The sequence below is a fragment of the Nicotiana tabacum genome, chromosome 2, assembly GCF_000715075.1.
Source record: "Nicotiana tabacum cultivar K326 chromosome 2, ASM71507v2, whole genome shotgun sequence".
In the NCBI taxonomy this organism is placed as follows: Eukaryota; Viridiplantae; Streptophyta; class Magnoliopsida; order Solanales; family Solanaceae; genus Nicotiana; species Nicotiana tabacum.
In genome coordinates this window covers 77,780,819-77,802,326 of record NC_134081.1, presented here as the reverse complement: position 1 = coordinate 77,802,326, position 21,508 = coordinate 77,780,819, and the positions used below count along the sequence as shown (strand labels likewise).

The 21,508-nt window shown below is 33.7% G+C and overlaps 2 protein-coding genes and 1 long non-coding RNA gene across 5 annotated transcripts; 1 reads left to right on the top strand and 2 right to left on the bottom strand.

Annotated features, from left to right (window-relative positions):
- Positions 1–4,012: 4,012 nt before the first annotated feature.
- On the bottom strand, positions 4,013–9,784 carry LOC107795799 (putative MO25-like protein At5g47540). Of its 3 annotated transcripts, none has more exons than XM_016618491.2 (11): positions 9,221–9,784; positions 8,300–8,461; positions 8,003–8,121; positions 7,603–7,677; positions 7,254–7,347; positions 5,782–5,841; positions 5,594–5,662; positions 5,287–5,385; positions 4,828–4,872; positions 4,632–4,734; positions 4,013–4,557 (listed from the first exon to the last, which is right to left on the bottom strand). In XM_016618491.2, exons 1-11 carry the CDS (start codon positions 9,485–9,487, stop codon positions 4,373–4,375), a joined length of 1,278 nt encoding a protein of 425 aa, XP_016473977.2. In that variant the 5' UTR covers positions 9,488–9,784; the 3' UTR covers positions 4,013–4,372. The 3 variants fall into 3 exon arrangements, with proteins under 3 accessions (XP_016473977.2, XP_016473978.2, XP_016473980.1); XM_016618492.2 differs by having other exon boundaries at positions 4,013–4,539; XM_016618494.2 differs by lacking the exon at positions 5,287–5,385 and having other exon boundaries at positions 9,221–9,775.
- A 1,659-nt stretch (positions 9,785–11,443) lies between these two features.
- On the top strand, positions 11,444–14,632 carry LOC142168459 (uncharacterized). Its single transcript, XR_012698322.1, has 2 exons — positions 11,444–11,861; positions 14,224–14,632. It is a non-coding gene; the product is annotated as an uncharacterized LOC142168459 (long non-coding RNA).
- A 954-nt stretch (positions 14,633–15,586) lies between these two features.
- On the bottom strand, positions 15,587–19,770 carry LOC107795800 (beta-(1,2)-xylosyltransferase-like). The gene is given in 3 exon segments (NM_001325611.1): positions 15,587–17,009; positions 17,608–17,757; positions 19,054–19,770. Coding segments are annotated over 3 exon segments (1,572 nt in total). The 5' UTR covers positions 19,753–19,770; the 3' UTR covers positions 15,587–16,286.
- Positions 19,771–21,508: the final 1,738 nt, after the last annotated feature.

The following is a 21,508-nucleotide window of genomic DNA, read 5'->3' as shown; positions in this document are numbered from 1 at the left end:
CTATCATACAAGAAATCAGTTAGAATTTCAGACACTTGACTGATGCAACGAAGGAGAAAGAATCGAGGATAATACAACAGGGAGAAGGAAAGAATTCAAAGCCAAGATAAGAACTATGATGATGACAGGGAGGGATGCTCAGCCAAACGTATTGATGGTTAGCAGCATTAGTCACTTGGGTTGCATAAGAATTACTGCATGCAAGTTCCTCGGTGGATGAATCCTGGCTTCAATCAGATGCTTCATGGGTTGCAAACTTAAAAATGAGTAAAACATGTGTTTTGGAAAAATTATTGCTTATACAAGACTAATCTCCATTTAAGTTACGAGCTTTCTTGATTTCCAGACAGATTCTCTGAAGCAAATCCCTGATTGTTCATAAAGCAAATAGAAGGTCGAGTCAAAGTCAAGTACTCTCACTTAGCTGCTGGATCAAAAATAGAGCAGAATGCCCCACATCACATTATGGAAGAACATCTAAGAAAGAGACAATTAGAATTATCAAAGGCAAAATTGAGCAAAATACTTTTTATTATAAGGTAGCGTTTTATTAATAAAAAATACTAAGCTGGTACAGCATAAATCACAAAATAGCCGGACTTGTTTTGCATCACATGCTCATAGATTTTAACTAGACCAGGTCATTCAAGTTACAAACCAGAACCCTATTCATCCAATAGTACAGATTTTGAATAATTATATGTAACAATACAAAAGAATGTTGAGCTAAATTTTAGCAGTCCCTTATTTCAATTTATTATATTTCTTTTTTTCCGTAGGCAGTAATCTCATTTCTTATATGATTCATCTAATTAGAGAAACAAGATAATTCATTCATTGTTTGCATAAGTCCCACATAAATTGTTATTACTACCTTATAAGATTAGTTTAATAAATTTCAGGACAACACCGTTAAATTCCACAGATACGACATAAAACAAAAAAGTTTCGGAGACTTTGTTTTGAACAATCAACAAGAGAAAAATGATAAGATACTCTCAGGGAAATGGTTACCAATAAATAAAGATTTAAACGTCAATCTCTATTGCATTATAAGCAACTGGAGCTGAAAAGAGGTAAAAGTACTTCAAGTAAAACGTAATAGCAACTCCAGAAGAAAAACACAAAGGGAGGAGCCTTGGAAGTAAACTATGTTGAATAGGGAAGCAAAAATTTAGCTACATGAAGGAAGTTTAGACAGATTGAGGACTAGAATTAGGTGTATAACAGACATGCATGATTGCCATAGACAGAGTAGTTTAAGTGTTTAACACATTAATAATTGATTTAGTTCAAGCAGCTAGGTGCTTGTCTTCAAATGTTAAAAGTTTTTTCGAGTTTTAGAATTGTAGTGACCTTTACCTATCATGGGTTGTTATTTCTTTTCTTTTTCATCTTTGGTGCTAACCTACATGCTATATAACTCTACATTCAAAATTAGCTTCTTTATTTAGAACTGTTTGATTTCATCATGTATGTAATGGTAGACCAAGTATGGCAGTGAAATGGAAATAGCTCAGTGGTAAATATCATCCCTAAGCTGTTAGAAAAGAATGTCACCCGCATATATTAGATGTTAACTATAGAATCCTTATGCTGCAAAAGGAACTTATGATATAGGGTATTAAAAGGCTATGACTTTGTACTTGTCAAAATTGGGAAATCAACATATGAACTACAGATACAAATTTAAGCTAAAATAGTAGACATTTGGTTTCACCCCTAGAGATATCAAGCTAAAATTAGACAAACCAAGAAGAAGAGTAGAGCAAAAATGAATGAGAAATCCGAAAAGCTAGCAACAAAATTAGCAATCAACCTTACCATAAAAACAAGAGAGTGAGTTATTTGCCATATTTCTTTCTCAAACGGTCCTTGACAAAGTCGTTCCTAGCCTTAGTTCGAGCTTGTTGAGGGGCTATATTAATATAAGAATAGTGTACCCCAAAAGAAAAGAGAGCAGCACCACCAACAAAGCACGCCACTGTGGCACCAAACTTTGCAGGGGATGAGGGGTAGCAGAATACCATCTGGGGTTCGTTTATATTCAAGGGCGGCTCTAGGGTTAGGCCTCCAAATATATAAGGCCCCAAAAATATAAAATACTACTATATCATTATATAATATATGTAATTTATATTTATACAATTATTGATAAAATATTTTAAATTCTAATATTTATTTAAAATTTGGTAGCTATAGGATTTAATGAGTTAATAGGATAAAACTTTTCTCTCACTAAATTAAATAATATATTTATCTTCTCATCAATTCTATTTTTCTTTCTTTCTTTTTTCATATTTTTTACTATTTTACTTTCTAATTTCAAATCAAATTCTCTAAATTAGCTATTCCTTTTTGTCATATTCGATTGATCAACATATCAGTAAGCAAGTTCTTTTGTATCTCATTTTTTTAACTAAAAAATCTCAGAGACAAGTATCGTAAGGTTCAAAATACGATCGATAATAAGCTCAATCCTTTTACCATTTTCATTTAATGCGATATATTTTTTATAGGGAGTTCAATACCATATGACTTACGCCTAACTCACATATTATACGTTGTTCTCTCACCACTTTTTCTATTTTAATATTATATGGATTTTATGAAAGAAATTTCAGGGTCTTTTAATATATTTTAGTTTTAAGCCAGCAGTTATGTTGAGCCGCCCTCAATAATGATCAACAATTATTTATAGACCACTGCCCATGAACGTGTTATTCAACCAGCTTCATTCACATTTGGTAACTAAAAAATACATTCACTGATTATTATTTATCTTAATTGGGACTCTATAAAATTTGATTGGGAATATTAGGGGTGGACATGTGGCTCAAGTAGGAGACTAGTAAAGCTTTAATTTAGGTCCTCAAAATTTTTTAATAATGGATTTTATGATTTTAGTTCAAGTTAGACAATACTAAAGTTTGCAAAAAAAAAAAAAAAATACAAAAAACCTTGGACAAAAGAAAGAAAGACTATCTACTCTCTGACACTAAAAAAATTTAGAACTTTGAATTAAATTATTTCGATTAGTAAATATATTTTTTACAACAATATCAAAGGTAACATATTGAAAATACATATCGTACATCCAATTTATTTAAGTTACCTCTTACTAATATAAATGATAATACTACTATATGAAGTTAAAGGTTTTATCATTTAAGCATGTTATACTATAAATAACAAGTATGAAAAAATGACAACACTATTTTTTTTCTGCATGTGTGTGTATATATACTAATAAAAAAGTATAAGGTCTCTTATTAAATTTCGCTTTAGGCCACTAATTTTATGGAGCCGTCATTGTTTATATTGTAACGGTAACACCAATCTATATGAGTTTATACAAAAAATCACACCAAAATATTAGAGAACAAAGGGCAATCTTGAATAATATGAATTGAAAAACTCTACACAAGATGGAGATATGGGAGAAGAAGTGACGATTCTTCTGATGTGTCGGACCCGGGTTCTTTGGACTATTCGGGTAGGCCTGACAATCCAAAGTTGGTCTGGATCATAGGCATAGCCCAGATCAGACAAGCCCAGCCCATTTCTTACAACTGCTATTCTGTTTTTTTTTTCTTTTCCAGGGAGGCGGAGTTCGAATCTTCTTCGACTAAAAGTTACAATTATTCTTTGCCTGGATTTTTTTTTCTTTTTTTTTCCTTCTACTTTCAGTAGTATTGAAACCTTCATAGAGTTGCAACCTTGGTAACTGTAAAATTATTTAAATTGTTATCCATATAGTTTCAAATTAACGATATTTGTAATTTCTAACATAACATAATAACAATGTGCCTTTTTAATCCCCTTATTCAGTTTTTTTGTGGTTATAAATCGTGAAAACCTCAATTGTTGCCAGAAATGGCCTAAAGTTTTGAGTAAAATTCTCAAATGCTTTTACCAATCTTGTCGATCATCCGGCTACTGCAAAAATATTCAAAAGCTGAAAGCGAATGAAGAATGCAAATGCTCATACTACACAACATGCAAGAGCTAACAAACTAGATTCTCTCCCAATTCGTTTATGGCAAATTCAGGAACATGGTGGTTACAACTTACAAGTTATATAAAGTTGTTAGCAGGCATTAATAAATTTAAAAAATTATGTTTCTACAGCATATACACACGTCCTTCTCAATCAATTCTCTGCTCTTTCAAATAATCTGAACAGAGTTATATGCCGCTCTACTGCAATTAGTATTCGTTGATCAGCTCATATCAGAAAAACAGAAAGAAACAAAAAAATTGTATGATTCGTAAAACAAATGACCTATATACTAAAGCATTTACGGTTCTCCAGAGCAGGTTGTTGGTCTCATTCCAAGTTTATACTGTTCTTCAACATAGTTTTTGGAAATTATATAAGCTGTCTTATGCACGCAGTTGGTGTCTTATATAGTTCTCCTGAAGCAGTAGGTGTAGGAGGAAATTTATGCAGTTCTCCTGAAAAAAGAGGTCCTATCGCTTCAAGTTCTGCAATTTCTTTCACAACTTGAGCTTTATCAGCCTCGAACTGTTCATCTTCTGCAAACAAACAATACTCTGTAATTATATATACCATTCCGCAACATAGATGATATCAGCCAAGATATTGGTTGGTGAAGCAAATTTACTACCTTTATCAATCCTGAAGCTTGCAAAGAAGCGCAAAAGCTTGCTTCTGTTGGCCACGAGTATGTTGACAATGTCAGAAGGTTTATTTCTATTGGCAACAAAAAGCTGTCACCAAAATATAAAGACAAGCACAAAGAAGTGAATAGGAGTGATACATGAGCACTAGGTAAGTTAATAATCAAATGCATGAAGTGTAACCTTAAACACGTGGAATGCATCTAGCTGAATGTTCTTGCTAGACTCCTGAAACATGGAAAGACCCACCAACAAAGTTAAAGAACAGTAAGTGAGTAAATATAACAACAAGGGCAAGCAAATGCGTCAAATCAATGTAATGAAATAGTAACACTTGCCACTTGCAAAATTTTTTCCAAACGGACATGAACTAGCCAAATGAAGAGTTAATCTCATGATAGAAACCTATAACAAATACACCTTTTGTATGACTTATATCAACTACATTTTATGAGAGGATTTGCTTTCGTCACAGGGAAGTGTACTCCCTTATATCAATTTTATCTTCTAACACATGAATCAAATGATCAAAGGAAGTTATTCCATCATTATATGTACTGTTACCCAGAGAATTCGTATGATGTTGCGATTGTTCAGAGGGAAAATAACTACAACTTGTGGCACGTTGGTATAATGACATACCCTCAAAAGATTCATCAAAATCCTTAAATTATCCTTTGAGCTAACATAGGGTGTCATCACGGGAGAATTTAAGCGATCAAGTAAAATATCTCCCAAAAGCTGAAAAAATAGATAAAGTGTGGGTCAGGCGAGTGATTTATTTATAAGCATATTAAAACCTTTACCTTGATAAAATATAGCAGCACAATTACTTAATGGGTACAAAGTAAAAAAGAAAATCACTGAAACTCCAGCTAAACCAGCATCAGATCAAAATTGACTGTTTTAAAACGAGAATACGACTAAAAGATCTTAATATCTATTTTACCTTGATAGCTTGTCTTCTGGTAATGTAGTTTGCTGATTCCAAAAGCTTTGCATTAAACTCGGTAAAGAACTATAACAAAAAAAATGGATAACATGTTACACTAGCATGTTGTAGAATGAAGTTGGCACTAATTAAGGTTAGAAACATAAAGAAAACCATACAAGTGGAAAATGAGGATCATAACATACCCAATCATAATTTTCAAAGAGAAATTCAGCAATTGTGGACTTATGCCTGGTCATAAGCTCCTGCAGCAAGTTGCAAAAGAAAACAAAGATTCAAATTTGAGTAACAGTACGAATATTCAGTGGCTGGCGGCAATACTTCATTGCTAACAGAAATAAACAGTACCAAAAATTTTGCTATCATAGAACTATGGAATAGGGAATGGGCAGAGCTGCGGCTATCAGGAATGGGCGATAGCCTATGACTAAAAGCGCCGACTATCTATGAATGACCAGGATCGGATTGCCAATCGACTCTATTTCCGACTAGAAATCTATAAAGGACTTTAAGGGAGAGCTGCTCTCTCTATCTCTGTACCTACCGTCTTTATTTTTTGGATCAATATCAGCAGTTCATCCAACGATAAACTTAATCCAAATTATAGAGCTACGACACAATGAAACCCGAACTCGCACGCGGCTACGAAACAGTCAAGATACTTATTTGTTGAATAAAAACTTGTCATAATCAGAAGGACCGGTGAAATAAGACACCAATATGGTCTTTTTTGTATTCGGGCAATGCTTAAGTCTATTTTACTTTCAAGAAAGTATGTGAATTCTCCATAAACTATAAAGCTATCTCATCTAAAACTTAACTTGTGAGAGAGGAGAAATTAATTATTGTAATAATTCTCTTCACGATGCCACAACTCCAAGTCAAATATTTTTCACAAAGGTCCACACACAGAGATTCATGTATTATGCTTCATTGTCATGTTGATCATTGTTACCTCGTCAAGAAATTTAAGAAGTTAGGAACACTGGAGCTTTTTTGTATTTATATATACGAAAAATTAACACTTTGAAAGATGTAGCTATTTCAAAATATTCACATAACTTCATCGTAAAAAAGCACAAAGGTGAAATAAATTATGTGCACATCAATACACTGCAAGCACATATGCTTTCACACTAAACAGCTAATGAAGAATTGCATTCCCTAAACACCAAAGAAAAAAGAGCTTGTATACAAGTCTTTTCTGCCAATTCGTTAACAAAATTTTATTACTTGATTAAGAAAACCAAAGAAAGAAGACCAAAATTAATACTCCTTCTGTTTAAAACCTATTACTATTTGGGGAGTCAAACAAGGTTCATTTTACCATATTTTTTCAAATAATTTTTAAATATTTTCAATTGTTAGCTATTATGACTTATAGTACTTTTTATGTCGTTACTAAATATGTAAACTTTATCTCAAAAAATTTAAAAATTTTAAGTTCGAATTCAGACCGAAAAATAGTCAATTTGACCCTCGTACTCCGAAAAGGTTCAAACAAATTAAAACATAGAGAGTATAATATTCTTAGCAGATCATGCACCAACGTTTAGCATCAGGTAGATCTGTAGAGAAGTGCACTACAATAGGACCAAATATCATTAAAAAAATAGAGATTAATAGAACATGCTGAGAGAAAGAGAGAAATAATAACCTTAAAGGTCGCTGTAGCATCTGCAGCGACATCAAATTCTGGGATTTGCATGTAGTCAAAGAACCTTTTCATATGCTCCGACCTCAGCACATATCTGCAAATATTTTGACAAATTATGGGAAACTACCCATAGACACTGATAAAGCAAACAATATAAAATCAATCAGAGAATAATAGCACATATTAAAAGAAAAGAAGAAGTGCAAGTTGTTGGAAGCAAAAAGGAAAGAACCACAAGTATTCATTGGAAAGTAACAAGGAACCTTGGAGTAATTAAAGATACAAAACAAAGCTAGTGATCAGAACAACTTTCAATTAAGATACCGGTAGTGTTTCCAAAGTTGCTAACCTTGCAACAACTTGATGTCGAATGCACTCCCTCAACATTGCTCCATAATGCAAAGCAAGACCAGGATCGTCATACCTATAACAACTACAGTTAGAAAAAGAGTTTCCTTCTCCGTATTCAACTTCTTTCCCTAACATGTACCGTGATTGAATAAGCTTAACTATAAACATCTAGATGATTCTCATAGATATACTAGGGTGACAAATAAAACCTTCAGTAAGGGAGACCATACACTAACTAAAGGTACTAAGTAGATATATATAATATATTCAAAATGTTTTACTTTCGACAGACAGATCGTGCTTCAGTTAAAGATCACGAGGAAGAGAGGCTTAGTTAGATAAAACAAAATCCAACAAACTTGGAAAAGAAAAAGGAGAAAAAATTAGGATTAGCTTACCCAGATACCAAATGATCCATAAGGTCCGGGTTGGCTTCCAAGTAATCAGAAGCAATCAAACGTGAATTAACTGGTTGCCTTTGCAAATTCGCAACAATTCGCGTGGCATCTTTACGGGCCTAAGCAAAGAATTATCATTTCCGTGACATGTCCCAGCAAGAGAACAAGGTAAAACGTCCTTTAACTAGAAACAATGGATAGCAGAATGCCTAGAGTGTCTTCAAAAAGGGAGCAAATTATAGAGTAGAAAGATCTTGAAGCTTAGCTCGTAACAGTATTAATTGTAAACATACTCACCTCCAAGTTCAATTTAGGAAGACAAAGGATGATGAGACGCAGTGTATTATCTCGAAAAAGTTCCTGAGTCAGTTGCGCACAGGCTTCAACAGCAGGTTCACATTCATTACTGCCATACAAGATTGATTTCATCTCATGTAAAAGAGAATCCAATTCTTGCATCTGAAAAGCATTATGTATTATCAGAGACACAAAAATCTAAATCTTATGAAATAGCATGCAGTTGAAGGTTCTAATAACACAACCCATGTATACCTCTAACAAAGATTTAAATGGACGAACCAGTTCCCCCACTATAAAGAAAACACAAACGAAAACGTTTACAAAATTAGACATAATTCATGTCTGATATCTATGAGACAAACTACTTTACTGAAAGGAAGTTAGAAATGAGCTTTAATATTGTTCTATTTTCACAAACCCAAGATTATACTCCAATCACTCTCCTCAATTAGTCTTCATATAACGTTATAATACTTGTAGGCATGGAGCCTTTGGATTTGGCATTCGATTTTCAAATTCTTTTTATATTTAATCTCAACCATGCTCAGAAAATCCTTTTAATTATCCCAGAAACATTGACTTGACAAATAAAGCACTAAATAAAAATGAGACATATTAAGAGGTCCCGACAAAATGGAATTCTTTGAAAAATATAATCTAAAATGCACTCAATCCAACTTTTCCCTCCCGGGGTACATTTTGTCTGGAACTTTAAAGAAGATAAAGTATTAACATAGCTATGGTTAAAACAAAGACAATTATTTGTATTCTAATGACGGTGACTTGGGCACACCTCTACCAACCAAACAAGCATTCTAGCGACAAACAAATTGCAAAATCCCATGCCTCAACCAAATAAGAATTCTAAGGGGAAAAAATAAATGCATTTTTGAAGCAAGGCACGTAACTTTCACGTACCTTATCAAAACGTTTGGGATCAACATTGTCTTCAAAGGAGTCAAGGGAAGCCAGTAGGAACGTCGATCGGCGAACAACATCAATAGGAGTCTTAGGCGGCTTAGTTTTGGATTTGAAGATGTATTTAACACCGGTGGAACGCAAAGCTTTAGTAAATAGCTTCTTCAAATTACTTGAAGATCGTTTCACGGCCTTGTGGGATTCTTTTTCCCTTTTCTCTAATCCTGGGGTTTTATCAGCGGCGATTTGAGTCGCCAGCATCGGCATTATATTGTAATTGATGGGAATGGTTGATTTGAATGTGGAGAAGCGCAAGATTCCACTTCACTCAAATCTAATGCGTGAATAAAGAAGATTGCTTTTCCTAGTACGATTGGAAATTTTGGAAAACATCATCTAAGAAGAAAAGGTAAAAGAAAAAGGATAAGTACTTAATTTGGAAAAATCACAATAACAGGAGAATTTGGGATTCCACATTGGACGTCAGCCACCGGAAAATTTCACCACCCTCCTCCTCCTCTTCCGATAAACTTGTATATTGCTTTCTGCAACTTTTCTTTTTCCGTTTTTGCCTTTTTCTCTCTAATAAAATTTTCCCCTTTTTTTCCTTTTTTTTTTTCTCTCTCTAATAAAACATTGCTACTTTTTTCTATATGCCCAAAAATGCCATTCAATGTTCTCCGTTATTTTTTTTTTCCTTTTCTTTTTTTTGGTTTTGGGTAGTTACTAGAAAATTACGATTCAGATTATGGTCTTTTAGTCTTGTATAGTTTCAAAGGACTTTCTTTCCGACTTTGAATTTATATTTGGCGTTTATACTAAATCATATTATATTAATCTAATATAATTAAATAGTAAATTAAGGTAAAAATATTTACTATTAATTAATAAATAATTAAGTGTCAACAATGTATATAAGGTCACTTTCATATATATTATGTGTGAGGTAATCTTTCGACTTTGTATGTCGTAGTAATACAACATTTCTATTTTTTTAAGTATACGAGTTCAATATGCAATTTATGTTTCTGTTTGAATAATTTGTTAACAACATATTCACTTATTTTGTTATTTTTTTTTTTGTTGTAAATGTGTTTCTAATAGTTTTTACTTTTGTTTAACCATCCATGTTCGACTAATCTAGATTCGAATTATGTAAGGCCTATAGGAAAATTATTATATTCTAGGAATTTCTCCTATGTCAAAGAGCTCAAATCGAAATCTTTACTTAAAAGTTAGAGGGTAACCCGATACATTAAGCTCCCGCTATGTGCGGGGTCCGGGAAAGGGTCAAACCACAATGGTCTATTGTATGCAGACTTACCCTGTATTTCTACAAGAACCTGTTTTCACGGCTTGAACTCGTGACCCCTTGATCACATGACAACAACTTTACCAATTAAGTTATGGCTCCTTCTTACTTAAAAGTTAGAGAGGAATTCACCATATTCCTAGATTATATAATATTTATTGGTTAAGTAAAAAGTAAAAATATTTGTGATATTTTCACAAGTACTATTTTGCTCTTGATTAAATATCTTTCCACTTTTTTGTTTTTTCTTTTTTTCAGTAGCACACATCTTTATACTACATTTTCTTTCGATAACGCTTTGTATAAGATATTTTTTCATTTTAGAGCACGAATAGGAGAACTTTAATTAAGGATGAACGAATTTTATTTATCCCACCACTTTGAAAATGTAATACATGGCCTCTTTATTTATCCCACCATTCTAAAAATGTCTGTAACAATCAAATTTCCTATTATATAGAAAAGGCATTATGGTAGACCAATAATTGGTTGGTATTTTCAGTTAACCTATCATTGGCTTTATATTCAAGCCTAAAAGCGTTTGGCCATAGATTCCTAAATTTGTTTTGAAAAATCTGATTTGGGTGAAGTTTGATTTGAAGATGAAAATGTGTTTGGACATCAGTTTTCAAAATATATTTTCCAAATTTATTTTGGAAAAACATGAAATATGACTTATACCCACAAATTTTAAAAATTATGACAAATACCCAACAATACCATTATTAATAACATTCATTATATTATCGCAAACTATAGTCCTGAACATAAATAAATTTGATACAAAATTATCATTTTTATAATAAACTACATGATACACTATCAGGTGACCGAAAAGACGAAATAATATTGTTACAAAATAATAAATGATGAACTCTTTTATAAAATATAAAAGTTTGGAGCATTTTAAAAAAAAATGTATTGTGATATTTTGGCTTGAATTTTGCCAAAATCTATGGCCAAGACAAATAAAACCCAAACGGGTCCAAAGTCTCCGCCGCTTCATCCCATTCTTGCATCATCAAACAAATAAAGAGATTCTAGGATGTTCTTATTCTTCTCTTTCTAAATCTGAATCTATTTACATTTGCTTCTTTCATGAATATTTCTGTCTCATCTAAGACCATATGAATAGAAACTACATCAGCATTCTTATTTATCTTTTACTTGGTTGCTCCGTCGTAATGTCGTTTATTCCATTCTCCAGCCATCTTTCTATGAATTTTTTAGTGATTGATTTTAAACTTGGCTGAAGTGCAAGAATTATGCTTGAAATTGGTTTGGCCGCTGCGTATTAAAGTGGTATAAACACGTCCTACTCCAACACTGGTGAGAATCCAATTCATCATTTACTCAGTGAGTTCATACATCTGTCTCTAGATTCTAGAATGTTCTCCTCTCTAATTCTCACTTTATATATTTCAAAAACTGATCCACATTTATCTATTGCCACTTAATGAGTTACTATTACTTAATTCGATTTGTTACGTAATAATCGAATCAAAGCAAATTTTGATTTACCATGCATTATGGTTTTCGAAAATCTTGGTTTTTAAGCTAGCTTCTATTCGTGATTAATTAATTAGTGTGATCGTACCTTGAAAGAGAATATTATTTTGGTTTCGTATTCTGTAATTTTATGGCAAAATTGACTTTTCAAATTTTAGCAGTAAATTTCTTTGATTTTATACTTTACCCAAAAAGCTGAGGGTATGCGTATTTATTTGGTTTGGAATTTCTGAATGATTTCTGAAAAATCGAATTGAAGAACCATACCAGCAGCCTTTACCATGCAGTTGATTAGGAAGACACGACACATGATGTAGGTAGTTCATTTATTTTATCTTTTAATCAAGGAATGGAGTTTGAAATTAGGATTTTCAGACAATTGCAAGGTCTCTAAATGCACAATAGATTTTTTGTTCAGTTCTAAGTTCTAACTAACTGGGCGCGCAAGAATGCCAGACTCCATGGGAGAAGCCATTGTCATCTAATGGAATGAAAAAAAACTTTCTTCCATATATTGACTTGGTGCTTACTAAGTTTTTTAATCTTTTGAATTGTCTAAAGATGTGTCCTTTTTTTTTATTGCCTCACAAGTTCTTCTTTTTCATTTTATGACATTTCATATAGAAATTTCCGTGTCTAACTTTCAACGAATTATGATTTTACTATTTTAAAGAAGCCAACTAAACTACCATAACTTTTGTTCTGATACTAATTTGGGGATCTATTCCACCATAAAAAAGCAGCTCGGTGGTCTAAACTCCCGCTACACGCGAGGTACGGGAAAAGACCGGATTACTAGGGTGTATATATCGTACGCAGCCTTACACCTGCATGACGTATTAATATTTATGTTTCGACGTACTTTTAGTCTCATTGTTAAACGTTTTCCTTTAGTCCATTTCTTCTGCTCATCTATTTTTTTTTTCTCTTAATTCTATTCATGATTAGCAATTTCTGTTCCCAACTTCTCATATTTAAGGAATTCTTGCTTCATGGTTCTTCTTCACTCTCTATTGAATTCAGGGGTGTGGGGGATCAGTAGTTTGGTAAGTCTATTTAGTGTATGAAGAGTGATATGTGTTATACTTTTAAGGTCCTCATGTTAGAAGATTTGAAGTGTGGAATGATGTTAAAATATGTTATATTCATTATGTTATATCATCTATCAAGGAGGTTTATTATTTGTTTAATAATATATAGAGCTGTGTCCTAAATTATACATGAAATAAATATGGTCATGGATTAGAATATACTAGTTAGTAGATTCTTGGATTTTCTTTAAGGACGACTCAAGAATGTGGTTTCACCTCTCCGCTAACTGTAGGCAGTGGCGAAGTCAGGAAATTCAATAAGGATATTCAAACCTTTGCCAGTGGGCTATGTAAGGATGTTCAAAGTCTATTTTTAATCAATAACAAGTAATATTTTACCTTATGCGTAGTATAATTTTCCGGCGATGCTTCGCCCCTGGCTGCAGGTGATCATGATCAGAGAGCGCTTTGGCTTGCCAGAGAGTAAGGTTGGCAAATTATTTAAATAGCAAAAGAATGTAAACAATGAGAACTGGTTATCTACTGATGACATTTGATATCAAAATACAGAACTCGATTATCAGAGAGTAAGGTTGGCGGTTCTTACCAGTGTATGAATCGTATAGAGTTATTTATATTTTTGTGAACTGGGGAAGTGAAGTGTGTCTTCGTGATTCTTTTAGACATTACTAGAAGATTCTTTCACTTCAATTATTTATCGACCTTAATTGCATTTGATATTTTGTTAACTTGTGTCACATTATACGTACTCAAATGGTTTTTAAATGAATATAATCAACTTGCACAGCGTCTTGAGTTATTAATGTAAAGCTCTATGTGGGAATATTTTATAATATTTGATACGAAATTGTTATGGGTCATTAGATTCAATAATATGTTAATTCACTTAATATCTTGAACAATGAGATGAAGAAAAATTACTCTCAGAAATGCTAAGTTCTTAGCTATCTGTTGACTCTTGTATGTCATTTCTTTAGTTCTTTTTTTCTGCAGTACATATTTCACAGCTTCTTTGGATTTTACAAATATTTTATTAGCCTCTTAACATTTCATTTTATTTCTTCATTCTTATATATTTGGACTAATGTTGCATCTTCACTTAACAAAGTTAAATTCCATCCTACATACAGATTGCTGGAAAAGAAAAGATGCATTCAGTGAATGAAGTACCAATAACTGAGATGGTCCAGTAGCATCATTATGACAGTATTGCTCAAAGAAAGATTAGGGGTTATGAGTTGTCCAAATATTTATGTTTCATTAAGTTCCAAGCATGAGTCTTACTTATGATTTAGTACCGAGTTCTGGAATTTTGCTAGAAATGCATGTCGTAGAGAGGGAAGAGCAAGTGTAACTTAGAGGCGGAGAATGATGATATGATAGCCAATGGGGTCTACGGTTGATCAATCGACTACATATTTCCTTTGCTATTCTAGGGATTATGCATCCGTATGAAGGAATCAAATCAATTACTATAATACATTATGATATAAACCATCATATTTATCGGGAAAAGTTTGATGTTAAAGTTTCAGGATTCAGGCTTGTAAAATCATAGTCCTGTTCGGATCATTCTTATGCTAGCTAGCAAGAATGAATGCATACTATTTTGCTCTCATTCTTCCATTCAAAGTTTATAAAGCTGTTTCTTTATATATTTTTTCATACTTGTCGCAAACTACATAATTGAATTAATGATGTAGCTTTTATTCTATGTATGTATTTGCAGGTAAGAACAGATAATACCGATACTCAAATGTCGGATCCGTGCCTTGCACTTGCACCGGCATATAATATCTAGTTTTAATAGACCACAAATTAATGAAATCTCTCGGACATCTAACAAAAGTAATCATTATTCTGACGTACCAAGAACTGGTATACAGAAAGTTACAAACTATACAAAACAGAAGAGAAAAAGATAAAACAAAATAAAAACGCTGTTAAAGCGCATGCATTGATCCAATTTTTTTTATGAAAGTATGGATGCTTTATAAAATTGGATTTAAGCTATATACTGATAGAATAATTTATTTTACAATATCAGTATAACATTGATGGTAGAACTAGCAACTTATACAAAAGAATTCAAAAAAGATGTCAAAATTAGGATTTAAACATGTGATTAAATATCTAGCTAACTAGTGTTACTTTGACCAGTTGGTCCTTATTTCGTTGTTCGTCCTCAAAGTTTTATCATAAAATCTTGAGGTACAACCTCTTTATTTAACACTTGGGCGACTCTATTTTTTTTTAAAACTTAATGTCACCATTGCAGTGAGAGATTGTATTATTGTCCGCCTCTGATTATAAATGAAGCATAACAGGATAGAGTTAAAGTGAAATTCAAGCACAAGTACATAAAGAAGAAGAAAATACTATCTGTAAAGGAATGTTGAATGTCCTCACTAACGTCTCAAAAACCTGAACACTATTTAGCGGCAGTGTAAGAGAATAACAGAGACAGAGCTTAAAATATGACAAAATCTCTGTTCAAAGTCTCATTTCTTTTGTTTGGTTACAAGTTACAACCATATCTTCACTGAAGCATCATACTGACGTTCGTGTTAATCTGCTTCTTCAATATGTCAAATGTCTTATGCCTTTAAACTTGACATCTGATGGGATGAATGTGTTGAATGCAAAACTGTAACTGGGAGTGCAAGTGTTACAACTACAAAACAAACTCTGTTGAAATCATCTCTACATAAGGAGGGAAGAGGGTGGCCGGATTGATGGGAAAACAACACAGAACATGGATGGTTTTCTCATGTTCTTATCCTATGATCATTAATGAGAATAATGAAAAACAATTGACAATGAATTGTAAGTAAGTGTACCAACCTAATCTTTCACATACACGTGTTAATTGTGAATTGTAATCTTCAACACCATAAAGAATATGCTCTTCAATGAGCTCACCATTCCACAATCAGGATTCCATGCTTCCATTTGATATGATTGCTCTGGTAGTCCATAACCGAGTCAGAGCGGGCTAATAAATTAGTAGCTGCTGGAAATTGCCAAGCTTATCAACACCAGATTGAGGACCTAGATTGCAACCATTGACTACAGAACTGCGTGTGAAACATATTTATCAAAATTCCCAGGCTCCAAGTTCCAGAACCCCGAATTCCTCTATCCTTCCCCGTCTTTTAGAGAAAAGCCGAACTATTCAAACTGTCGAGCGGACTTAGCACCCAAGACTCCTCAAAATGCTGCTGAGCTTGTCGATCACAACTGGAGGATCCGCATAAGACCCCTCCAAATATATGGGATGGTACTCCAATCCTTTCCATTGTGCAATCAGAGCAAAATGGGGGCGCCTATATTCGCTGCTTATAATTTCTAGTATTACAGCTTTTGGTGCTGCAGAAACTATGTGAGTTAGACCTGCTCCATGAGCACCAACAATGACAGATGCATCTTGGATTGCTCGAACTTGCTCTTTCATGGACATGTGGGCAAACAATCCGTTAATTACATTTAATTTGCACTCCGAGTGGTTCAAGGCCCAGCTCTTTATGGAATCAAATACTTGCTCTTCATTGCTAAGCCTAGACTGTACCTTTCCACCATGACGTGGGTGAGCTAAATAATCCTCACGTCTAACAAAGAGGACATTAGGGCCTGTGACTGTCCTTGGGATGTTCTGTCTATCCACAGGAAATCCAAAGGCTGCCCTGATCATCTCCCCAAACTCGGACAACCGTGCAGTTCTCTTATCATCAGGATTTTGCCACAAATCATGGGCAGAAGCTCCATTACAATCTATAGTTTCTGTCAGTCCCTTAAACAGGGCAGTTTCATATCCCAAAGGCGAGAGAACGGCGTGACGGAAACAAACTGGGCCACTAAAGTTCTTAGCATAAGTGAGGCTTGAAAAGAGTGCTTTCCATGTTTCCTCCAATTGTGTCTGAATTTTTTCCCAAACAGAAAACAGAAAAAAAAATTACTCAAAAGAATTACATGAAGAAAATGAATTTGAAGATAAATCAAAACACGCCCCCAATATGGCCAAGTAAAATTCATGCAGCAAGCTTACAGTAGTGGAGTGAAAGAACTTTCTTCACATTAAAGCATCTCTCCAAGAATTAAAAGTGGAGTGAAAGAACTTTCTTCACATTAAAGCATCTCTCCAAGAATTAAAGTATGCAATAGGAAGCAATTTTATGAGACGTGATGTAAGGTAAAAATAAATTGTCCCAGAAATGAAATCTTTGCTAGTTTTTCTTCATAGCAAAAGCACTTTTCACCACAAAGGGACCATTCAGAGAAACAGTGACACGTAAATAGAAGTAAGAATGAGCCAACCGGAACAACTAGGTATTGGGACAATTATTGTAGTCAGTCAAACAGAAAGCTGAAACAAATGGAAACTCAGGATTAAGTCTGACCAATTTGACACAAGCATCTCAAGAGCATTGCCTGCTAGAAAATAATTGCTGATTTCATTTCTTTCATCCATAACACAGTACAATGCATGCCATCGTTATCAATACTTTCAAACATACCTCACAATGGCCATCTACAAAAACCAAATGTGGCCGACTGGGCAAGCCAGTAACCCTGGATGCCACGTATGCACTATACCAATCGGTAACTGTGTGGAAAAGGTTTGCATACTCAAATCGTGTAATCAAAAGTGACGGCTCCTCAATCCACTGAAATGAAAATTAGAAAAATGACAGTAACGTAAGGCATCGATTACGGAAAGATGGCATGAATCAAAGAAGGAGCTTCCTTAAAAGCTAGCATGGTTGCTTGAACACTAACATCTAGGCTCTAGCAGGGATAATTTTTTGATAAGTACATAAAGAACTGGAAAATGTTGATCCAGAAATATCCCAAAGTCATGAGCAATGTAAAAAACAAATCTAAGACCATTTGTCATCATTTAAGCTGGTTCTCAATCATTAGTAAATAAGGTAACATAACCTGGCAGTGCTACATCCTTGATGTGTTCCTCTTATTAGTGCACAATACTGCTTCAGAATTTGATTAGACTCCGAAGATCTAAAATTAACTGGTCAAACTCGAACTTTGAGCCAGTAGCTCATAACCAAGCGACAGCTCCCTATCTCTGGTTGGGATTTCTTCCTAGATATAAGTTTTCATAACTTACAAGCCATGTATCAGACACTGTCAAATCAAGTCGATAGTCCTCAAAATGCAACAACCAGTTGTACAACTAAAGCTTCAAAAGGCATTTACTCGAATTAGTTATGCAAATTTTAAGGAATAAAATTAACTAGTTCAGACAGATGCTACCATATTCTGTGTGTAAAACAGAAATAAAGAGATGAAAGGAGAAAAAATGGCTTTTCTTCACTTTTCTATTGCTACTCCGTCTAAGGTTCAATCTGAGTAGCAATCAAACAAAGGAATTGATAGAATTTGAAAACCAAAATCAATAAAGGGAAAAGTAAAGAGCATAAATCAACTAACTTTCTCCATGTTAGACATCAAAAGTTATAGGAGTAATCATCTTAGACCACATACATTTACCATTTTCCAACTTGTGGTTAATTTCTGACTCTGTATTACTTTTCAACCCTTGAATTTAATCTGTTGCTCCTCCCCAGATGACTGGGGAGTACAAGTGCAGTTACCCATTCAGTACTAGATCCAAATCCAAAATTCCAAATACACTTAAAGATATACACTGAAATCATGACAAATTCTTTAGTGAAACATTTAAGAATGACTATCTTATCTGATTAAATGAAAAAAAATCCATAATCCAAAAGTCAACTAACTGGTGTTATCTGGCATCTAGTCGAGATTTTAAGGAATGCTCTTTAATTAATGAAGCAAACAAACCATATTTATAACAATGAGGTTCTAGACAATCTTCATTAAACAGATCAAACAAAATCCATTATTGTATTCCATATCTGCCAACATTCACAAAGTTCAAACCTTTAATTTAAAGATCAAGCAAAATTTCAAAATCTAACCTCAGAACAGTGAAATTCATCGGCGCCAACTAACTGAATAGAGTCAATTAATTCACGCATAGTGTGCCTTGAAATTGCACCTTCCGGTAAGTATTTATTCAAGATTTTTTCATCCACTAATTTTTTCCCAATTTTCAGTTTATCAGTAACTTTAATCTGAAAAGCTCCATTTTTGAACACGGGCAGCTCATCATCTTCACTCCTACCAATAACCGACTCCAATTTCTCGCCTCCACGAGACATCAAAATCTCGTCCGGATTCATTCGTATAGCACCTCCCTCGCAAATCGAACTCTGCAAAGTCTCACTGAAAAAACACCTAAACCATCCGCCGTCGCCGGATACGGTGTTTTCGCCGAATTTCTGGTGAAGCTCCGGCGAAGTTTTGAGAAGATCAACTTTGAGAGTAAACCCATTACCGAAGTAACCCTCGCACGATCTCAAAGAAACATTAGGATTCTGAGACCAGGGGAGGTAGGAGGGCAAAATTGGCCAAGGCTTGGTATATTGGGAAGTGACAGAAGAGTGGAAATTATCATGGTGGTTTTCCGACAGGGAATAGTGGTTTTGGGTATTAGGAAAGTGGTTTTGGGGGGATTTGTGACGGAAGTGATCAGAGTGGGAAGAGAAGTAGAGATAGAGAGTGATTGAGTTGAGAGCGAAGAGAGAAACAAGAAATTTCAGCTTTTTCTTGTTCATCTTCTTCTCTCTCTGACTGGTTGTTTTCGTGGGTACTAGGAGTATGTAGTTTTCTTAGTACAGAGGTTTTAACGACGTTAGTAAACTGTGATTATTTGAGTTGTAATTACACTTTACGGTATTTGATCCGTTATATTATATCCTTATTTGTATGCAGTACTAATAATTTTACTAAGGTGATTAAATTGAGTTTTATACAAACACTCGGTTCGTACCAATTTATTTGATTGAGTATTTAGTTTAAGAAATAAATAAAAAAATTTAAAATTTGTGTTTTTCTAAACTAAGGCATAAATATATGACTGTAAATTAGAATCAAATGAGAATTTTAAAAATAAATTAATTTAATTCTAAATAAGGAGGTATAATATTCTTTAAAAACTATTACACGATACAATTAAAAAATTTATAATGTTGTTGTATATAACTTAAATTATGTACCAATAAGTTATCAATCCGTAGTTACCGCAAATATTTAGATTTTCAATAATAATTCTCCACCATTTCTATAACTATACGTTTGCTATTTATACGATATGTTGTTTTTGATAATTTCTCGACAAAACCGCTAATTAATAAATTCCATCTTGTATGCAAAAGGATGCTTATTCCTACGTCGATTATCAAATAAAATAGTTGATTACTCAAATTTGTACTTCATTTTTAGTGAACTTTGAGATGGAAAGTTGCAATTTGTATCTCATTTATTTTCTAAATATCAATTTCAATCTAAATTAATTTCTCAGTTTTGTTGAATTAGCTTTGCTAAACGAAAATGTAGTACACTTTGATCCCAAGCAGTACAAATATATTAGACAATACTACTATCAGTATTACGCCAGCCTTTGAGTTACGAGTTCGGCGTAACTTAATAAGTTTGGTTCAAGCTCTATATTTGTCATAAGAATAAAAACTATAAATTTATAATTGAGTAACTTTAGAATATTAAAATATCAAAGCCATAAACTTCAAAACGTGACTCCGCCTCTATTCGTAAGTTACGTACTTTTGTTCCACCAACAATCAAAATTGCAAATTAGCGCAAGAAAAGAAAAAAGTTGTTAAGACTAAGAATCGAGATAGAGATTGAAGATTCCATGGTTAGGGTTAAGAGAACTCTGAGAGAAATTGGGGCTTTCTTATTACTTGTTAGAATGTAAATAATCGTTCGGTTTACAATATATGTGGGCTTCTCTATATATACGGACCCGTATGGCCCAAACTATTAACCTCAACTCACCTTTAAAGTTCAGTCACACCAAAAGAAAAATCCACATTTCCCCAAAAGTTGAAACTAGGGTAGATGTTACAATAGTTCGGCGATGGTTTAGCCTGAAAGGTTCCAAAGTTGTAACTCAATCCAAATCTTGTATCTCAACACCCCCGGCAAGTTGGAGGGTGAGATAACCCCCAACTTGCGAAGATGCAGATGATGAACAACTGCCCCCCCAAGGGCTTAGTGAATATATCAGCAAATTGAGTGGTACTAGAGGTATGAAACAACTGAATCAGTCCTTCAGTGAGCTCACTCCTGACGAAATGGCAATCAAATTCGATATGTTTAGTTCGCTTGTGGAAGATTGAGTTCTTGGAAATGTGTATAGCTGCTTGACTATCACAGAAAAACTGAATTGGACAAGGAACTTGAATACCAAGATCATAAAGGAGCAGGAAAATCCATGTAATTTCAGCAGTAGCTTTGCTCATCGACCTGTACTCAGCCTCTACAGAGGATAAAGAAACTACAAACTGTTTA

What these genes read in the sequence shown, in the direction of transcription:
- LOC107795799 (XM_016618491.2), bottom strand. Translation starts at nt 9,487, where the DNA reads ATGCCGATGCTGGCGACTCAAATCGCCGCTGATAAAACCCCAGGATTA. An exon ending in ATCCCAAACGTTTTGATAAG is followed by an intron (nt 8,462 to 9,220) that starts GTACGTGAAAGT and finishes AATGCTTTTCAG; the next exon opens with ATGCAAGAATTGGATTCTCT. An exon ending in CCAGAAGACAAGCTATCAAG is followed by an intron (nt 5,386 to 5,593) that starts GTAAAATAGATA and finishes CTATTTTTTCAG; the next exon opens with CTTTTGGGAGATATTTTACT.